This window comes from Numenius arquata, chromosome 8, assembly GCF_964106895.1.
Source record: "Numenius arquata chromosome 8, bNumArq3.hap1.1, whole genome shotgun sequence".
Classification (NCBI taxonomy): domain Eukaryota; kingdom Metazoa; phylum Chordata; class Aves; order Charadriiformes; family Scolopacidae; genus Numenius; species Numenius arquata.
Window position 1 is genome coordinate 34392555 of NC_133583.1, and position 7781 is coordinate 34400335.

General features: G+C 47.4%; 1 protein-coding gene across 1 annotated transcript; it reads right to left on the reverse strand.

Moving 5' to 3' along the window:
* Positions 1-254: 254 nt before the first annotated feature.
* On the reverse strand, positions 255-7205 carry TNFSF4 (TNF superfamily member 4). Its single transcript, XM_074152619.1, has 3 exons — positions 7008-7205; positions 2616-2658; positions 255-610 (listed from the first exon to the last, which is right to left on the reverse strand). The coding sequence occupies exons 1-3, from the start codon at positions 7203-7205 to the stop codon at positions 255-257; spliced, it is 597 nt and encodes a 198-aa protein (XP_074008720.1).
* Positions 7206-7781: the final 576 nt, after the last annotated feature.

The window sequence follows — 7781 nt, forward strand, 5'->3', positions numbered from 1 at the left end:
CAGTGCTAGAAAGATCCATCCCAGGTAGCAAAACAGCTGCACAGAGCTCCAAAGAGATGAACACGGCATGCACTATATAAAGCCTGTTTGCACTGTGATTTACCTGCACTCTTACTGGGGCTCTCCACAGCCCTAAGGAAGGAGGCTAGAGCAGTCTGCCTGTACAAGTACAGCCTGTGAGAACAAGCCTCCCACAGGCAAATGGATTGGTAGGAAAGGCTATACGTTACACGTTACATTCCATACATCGTGTTCTACAGCGAGCAATTGAAGGGACTTAGTAACACAAGGCTAAACGACAAATCTGAGATGTTGGCATTGGACCTGGTCCACAGGGTGATGTTATCTTGACCAAACAAGTAGAGCACTGTGGTTAGATTTACTGAGTTGCCACTGCCCTGGACAGTTTGCTCCCAGAGGTCAGTGCTGGTCTTGCTGTCTGTCTTCCCCAGTGTCAGCTTCAGCGAGTTCTCCAGGTCACGGAAAAAGATAAAGCCCTTCAAGGACACTAGGTAGAGGCCATCACAGGTGATCATGATGGAACCATTTCTGATCTGAATAGACCCTAGTTCAGCAGTGAGATTCATGGCTACTCCTTTGATGCTTTCACCTGGAACAGAAGAAAGCAAAGATGATCCCGTGATGACACATGTCTTCTTGGAAATGGGTTGTTTTATATAGACTGACTGCAGGAAAGGTGGGAAAATATAGAAAAGGAAGAGAGTAAGCTAGAGAGTAGGGCAGACCAGAGCTAGAATATCATCTACTCTAGACAGGCATCATCTACAGTGGAAATATCTAGGTTCCTACTCCTAAGCAAGCTGTGCCTTTTGGACTACAACTCTACTTTATATGACTTATTCCAAGTTTCTATTTATGCATTTTTTATTTACTGTATGTCTTAAAATACAGACATGTAAGTAAAGCACTTCTGTGAGTTTAGGAAGCATATGTTCCTAAAAAGAACAGAAAATAAAGACAGTAAATAAGTGTTCAAAGCTGGAAGGGAGAGAAAAGGGGCCATCTGTGGAGATGCTGATAATATAAGTCCTTGTCTTTGGGTTTGGTTTTGCTTTTTTTTTTTTTTAACAGAAGACAGGATAAAAGAGCAGCATAGAGACACAAACGGAAGAAACTAATACAGAGCAGAGTAAGGAGAAATTAAAGAAGAATTTAGCATGAAAGGTTTTCTCTTGAAACAAGCAGTAACAGTTCCCACAGCTGTGCTGGAAATGTTTTCCTGCTGTGCTCCTGGGTTTCCAGCTCGCCAGCTGAAATCCCTGGGACATCACCAGAAGGTTTCCTGGTAGACCTGGCAGGTCTGTGAAGATGCTGATAATATAAGTCCTTGTCTTTGGGTTTGGTTTTGCATTTTTTTTTTTCAACAGAAGACAGGATAAAAGAGCAGCATAGAGACACAAACGGAAGAAACTAATACGGAGCAGAGTAAGGAGAAATTAAAGAAGAATTTAGCATGAAAGGTTTTCTCTTGAAACAAGCAGTAACAGTTCCCACAGCTGTGCTGGAAATGTTTTCCTGCTGTGCTCCTGGGTTTCCAGCTCACCAGCTGAAATCCCTGAGACATCACCAGAAGGTCTCCTGGCAGACAACACAGCCCCTCTGGGGTAAGGACAAAATTCTCAGGCTTGTTATCTAAAAACATGGGCTTCTACTAGGTTAGACTCATTGCAACTTTACAATATTAACTGAAAGTAAAACTGTCAATAATAGTTTTAGTACAACCTAAAAATTTTAGTATTTGCTTATATTGTTGAGGTATGTCATCTGGCAAAACATTCAGTGTAGGTGGCATGCAGAGCACCGCTATTTCTGCTACTATGTGTATGCTCGCTCACCCGCTCTTCCCCAGGAAATCATTTACGTTTTTCATATATCAGGAAATCATTGACTTGCTTAAGAAATACCCCAAGAGCACACTGTGTGTACTCAGTAAATTCTCAAAAATACTTTTATTGTTCTTTTGCAGAGTGAACACTTGTTTTAGTAGGTAGGTAAGGATTGCAGAAATCCACGCAGATTTTCAGGTTTTTTTCTTCCACCCCGGGAAAACCCTTTTGTTTGGTTTTGGCATCTTGCAGCATTGGATCAGATTTGGCCCCTCTCCCGCCCCCGACAGCTCTCCTGGCACCTTCCTCCATCAGAAGAACCAGCCATTGCTGTGACACGAAGCTCTTAACAGCCTCCGGCATTTTAGGGGCCACCAGCTGCCACAGTGGTCCCCGGGGACCGCGGGCCGGTACGGGACAGAGTAGGCAGCCGGGAGGCCTCCCGGCTACCGGGGGGAGCCCTGCGAGTGCACCGGAGTACTGGGGAGTGCAACCTAGGGAAGCCGGGAGCCGCCGCGGGGCATCGAGGGAGCCTTCTGGGGGTACCGGTATCCCGGGAGCCCCCCGCGGGAAACGCTCCAGGGAGCCGGGAGCCGTCCGGTAAGCGGGACAGTGCTGCGGCGGAGCCGGGAGCCCTCCCGAGGTGCCGGGAGAGCGCTGGGCAGCAGCGGCTGCTGTGCGGGGGCAGCACGCCGGGGGTACCGCCGCTCATCGAGGGGAGGGGGTCCCTCCCGGGGTGCCCCTCTGCCCCGATGCCCACCCACCTACCTGTGTACCGGATGTGGGTCCACGGCACTTCGTCGTTCCGAGGCTGAAAAAAAAGAAGAGAAATCCGCGTTAATGCACTGGGCGGGCCCCTCGCTGCTGCCGCTTTCGTTTCCCCACCGGGACCTGGACCGGGACCGCGCTCCCAAGAGCGCCGCAGGCATCCTCCGCTGGCACGGTTGCTGCTAGGCAGCTATGGGCTTTACTTGCTTTTATATCGGTATTATAAAATACGATGTTAGAGGGTTTCCTAGCCAGCCCGACGTCCAGCTTGGTGCTGAGCCTTCCAGAGCACACCAGGTAGTGTTGGTCCTGTTTAGAAAAACATTCTGGTGAATGTAATCAAGTCAGACCAAACAGTAAGGAGGGACCTTGGGGTGCAGAGTCTCTTCTGCATGACCCCCTCGAGCCTGACTTACAGCCGGGGGTTCCTGTTGGCAGAGCTGGGACCCAGAGGTATCCTCTCCTCCTGCAGGGCACTAAGAGGTGGATCCGGCTTTATGGTACCCTGCACGTTGGGGTCAGGCTGTTACTGGATGTGTGTTTCTCAGTGGCTCCCTTAGAACTACATTGAGACACGTTTAAAATTGATTGAGTATAAAAGAAAAAGTCAATGAAAATACAGAAGTGTGTATCTTACTGATCGGATACACAGAACACCAAACTTCTGTATTAGATTTTTAAATCTGAACTTTGCATCTCAAACCCATCTCTCATCTTAACCACAGGAGACCCGAATCTGCAGTCTCTTCACAACCACAGGTCTTCAGCATTTGCCTGATTAAAGAGTGAAAGGTTAGGCTCACTGCTCCGTGTGCTTCTCGTTACCTATGCTGTAGGTTTCGTAAAGGAGAAGGTGGGCTGGTGATATGTGTGTTGGGCTGACTCCCATGTATTTGGCTGCATGCGTAACAGGAACAGAGCAGCCCCTTCACTCTGAGAACAGGGACCGTGTTGGAAAAGAGTAGAGAGTGAGCACAGACAGGCAAATCTGCAGGTTCAGTGCTGTACCCTGGTAAAAGCAAGTGGCAGGGGAAGGAGGTCGGAGCCGGTGCGGTCTGTACTCCTGGAGGGTCAGGTGGGTGCTGGCAGTGGGAAAGGTCTGCTCTGGCACCCTCTAGTGCTGTCACAGCTGATGCTCTGCCACTTGCCACTGGCAAGGCTCGATTTGACTACCAAATACAAGCTTTTGTTACACACTGGCTCTGGTGGAACTGTCTTCCCCAACATTACTGGTTCTATCCATTGCCTTGGCAGCTTGAGTATTACACTTAGTCTTTTTCTAGACACCTAAGCGCATGAGCATTTCACTCTTTGGCCCAGGCAGCTGGGATTTCCAGGTAGTTTCCCAAGAAGACGATAGCCAAGCACAGGACCGCTGAGTTTCTGAGGTCAAACAACATCTACCACAATCTGCCCGATCTGGCCACTGGTGGACCAGGGTGTATTAAACGCAGTCAGCTTGGGTGACAGTCTTGTAGCAAATGTAAGATTACCAGCCCCGTTGTCACTAATGCACATTACCTGTTTTACATATCTCTGCTAAGTGTTGCATGATCTCAAAGAACTTTGCTTAGTAAGTTCTGCTGAGGAGAGAACGTATCTGTAGGACTGGATGGATGTCCGCAAGTTGTAACATAGCCCCCTCTTTCTCTGTTCTGCCTTCTTATGGTGTGTGGGAAAGGATGCCAGGAGGGCTGAGGGGACAGAGGTGCTCCTTACTGACTGCTTCAGTTTCCCCATGTCATTTACACAAGGAGTTTCCACATAATTTTTGCCTGGTTTGGACCCCCAAACATGAGATTTCCTCCTATCTGGGACATTGTGTCTAGAGCTGTGCCACGTGACAGAAGTTTCATGAATAGGTTCGCACTGCACAAAGCACAAATCTCAGGGGACTGTAGCAATACATGCTGATTTAGAGGACTATTGCGATCAGGTGCCTGACTCCTTGTGTCATACAGATTGCAGACGGCTGTGCAATGGAAGTGGGTTGTACCTTCTCTACACCAGGAGATATTAGGATTATGGCCATATCTTCCTTATCTACATTAAACCTCTGCACAATTACTCTTCCTGCACCTTTTCCTGCCCTGTTCAGGCAAAACCATCCTGCAACAGTTCATTAGAAGTCTGAATTCCCAAAAGCTGCTCAAGGCTTTTACCTCCCATGCATTTACTGTTGGGGGGTTTCAGACCCCCTGATTGCACCTGTGAGTGGCTTGCCCATGCCCTGATCCCAGCTAGTGTGGCAAGAGGGGGTAATTCCAGCAGAAATGGGAACTCACAAGCTCTGCAGATGTGAAAGAAGACTATTGCTACCTTTTTTTTTTAACTTGCTCATTTGAAAATCACAGCTGAGGCTTGCTCTCCAGGCGGCATCATGACGGAATTCAGATCACAGTCCTTTTTTTGTTAAGCACGGTCTGGGCTGCAGATGCTGACTTTCCTGAGTGTGTGCCATGACAGTATTTGTGCTGTGTTTCACAGAACAGCCCAGGGTGGGTTTTTTTCAGGAGCCACGAGGACAATGGAAAGTAATCAAATACTTGCTATGAAAAAACACAGCTACTGTCTTGCTTCTAAAGTTAGTGTGGCACTCTCCAGCCCTGGAGAGCAGAAGGAGACTCTTCCCAAGAAAAGGGACAGCTTCTTGGTTGCTCTCAAGGACCAGCACTCCCAGCCTGCCACTCTGATGCTGCTGTGCCCTTACTTTGATAAAGTCTATCTCCCTAAACTGCCTCAAGAGTCAAATCAGATTGGTACTGCTGCCTCTTCGATAGATATTTATATGGTCAGCTCTCGGTTATCCTACTGAGCCCTGTAGTTCCAGTGCGATGAAAGCCCACTGTGTGCAGCCTGCGAGACCACTCCTGCACAGCATGGTGCAGTCAAAACAGGACACCGTGGTTATCTGCTTAAAATAATAGAAACCAGTTCTAAGCCTGCAATTAGCAAGTGTTTAAAGCTGAAAAGGTCCTCTGGTGACTCCCAGAGCCTGGACTTGTCTTCTGCTGCAGTCGCTGCTCCTCGAGCACCCTGTTTCAGTTGTTTCTGTTGAGGAGGGAAACTCCAGGCGCGTGCTGTGTCCCCTCCTCAGCTGCTGCTGTCTTGGGTTTGTAAGGCTCACAGGCAGCAACGCCAGCCCTGCCATCTTCCTCTGGAGGAGGATGCGGATTTGAGTTAACATTTTTACAGAAGAGAGAGATACTGAGAGGTGAGGAGTCGCAACCACAGTGTGACCCAGGAGAGGTTTCTGCACCTTGAGCAGTGTCAAAGCTTCCCCTTCTCCATTGGCTTACAGTGCAACTTCTCTCTTCTAAAGTAGTGGAAGGAGGACTGAACTGAATGAAAAGCTTTTTCTTTCAGTGTTATCAGGGTCATAATTCTACAGTTTAATAACCTCTGTGAGACTCAGGTCAGTGAAAGTTGTGTGGAGCATGAGGGTTTTCCTTAAACAGACAAGGACCCAGAGCACGAGGCCATCCCTCCCTTGCATGGTTACGTGCCTGGCTGGCTTCTCTACCAAGTCTAAGTGAGAGGAAAGAATGAACTCTGGTAAGACAAAGCACAACAAGCTTTAAAGTGGTACATAGCTCCTGGAGAAGATGTGGGAGGAGAAGTAGCTAGTGCATAAGCAGCACTGAAATAGCAGTGAAAGGTTGTTGACAATCCACCAGCCTGCAAAGACATGAAAGTGGCAAATGTATTTGCTGCAATTTTTGCTAAGGTATTCTAAGTTTCAGCCATCTCTGTTATTTATATTGTTTGCAGTGGTGTTATATGTACATGAAACTCTCTCTGGCCACGTCAGTCTTTCTCTCTTTCATGTACACACACACAGAGGCTGTCCTCTGCAGATATGGGTGATGACTCCTAAAGCCCAGTATACGTGCAGGCTGAGAGCGCTGAAATGTTTCAGGTGTCTTGCTAGAGATGTGACAAGCTAGCTTGCTCTGTCACATATGTGTCTGCACATATAATAAATTTTAAAAGTTCAGGAGGTGTTTATGAGCAACCTGGGTCGCTTGTTGAAAGCAAATATCTACTCAGATGAACCCATTTAATTAAATGGAAATAACCACGAGTCACTGCAAGAAGGGGAGGGAGCAAGAGGGGGGCAGACCTCCCCTGGCTGATGCTAAGAGCATTCTTGGAATGATCCTCCTTCCAGACAACCTGTCACTAAACCCTGCACTGGACAACACTGGATGTTGTTTTGAGGACAGGCAATGTAAAAAAAAAAAAAATGACAGTCATTAAGGAAAAGATTAAAAACTTGGGTTTTGAATAGGGATAAACCTAAATGCTTTTTTTCTTTTCTCAAAAAAAATTAATAAAGCCCATAAAAAGCTTTACAGGCCAGCAGACAATGGGTTGAACATGAGCTCTTACCGTTGAGGGTTGCAGAGAATCTATACCAAGGTAAATCAAGCAGGCAAGCAGTAATATCCACTGAGCAGCTGCAGACACGAGGTGCAGTGTGTTCCTAACCTGTCCTCTTTGCCAGCTCTTCCACTCATCCTCTGCAGGTTCCCTTTCAGGATCCATCTGGTCTTGGTTTCTCGGCTCTGCATCCATCTGTTCTTCCATCTCAGCTGCACTGCCAGCAACTGCTGGGGAAGGGGCCAGGAGCACAGCAGGAGCCTGGAGGAGCAGGGATCAGATGTGCTAGGTGCTCTTGACCGAGGAGCAGAGATGAAGTGAAGACAGTGCCTTCGGGAGACTGCTTTATGCACAGAGAAGCAGGCGGGGGAACTTCTTTGTGACTAATCTGAATTTCCCCTTCCTTCCTTTCTTTCTTTCTTTCTTTTCTTTTTTCTTTTTTTTTTTTTTTTTGGTGTGTGAATGTGGGGGCTGATTTATTGCATCCCAGTTCAGTTTTGACTAAGGGCCTTTAGAAGTAGATGTGTTTATGTCTTTCATAGCTTGAGCTGTGGATGTCTTGATATGTGATGTTTCCAACAATAGCTAAGAGTTGGGTGGACAGTACTTGCCTTCACTCATTCTTTCTCAGTAAAAGCTCTCAACTTTCTGTTCAGCCTCAAGTGGGGGGTTTACAGGGCTGGCTCCCTCCCTTAATAGCAGCATATAATGCTCCTGAAATCTCTTTTCTTTAAAGAAGCAATGAATAGGAATAGATGTAGGACAGGTGGACGGCATAAAGAA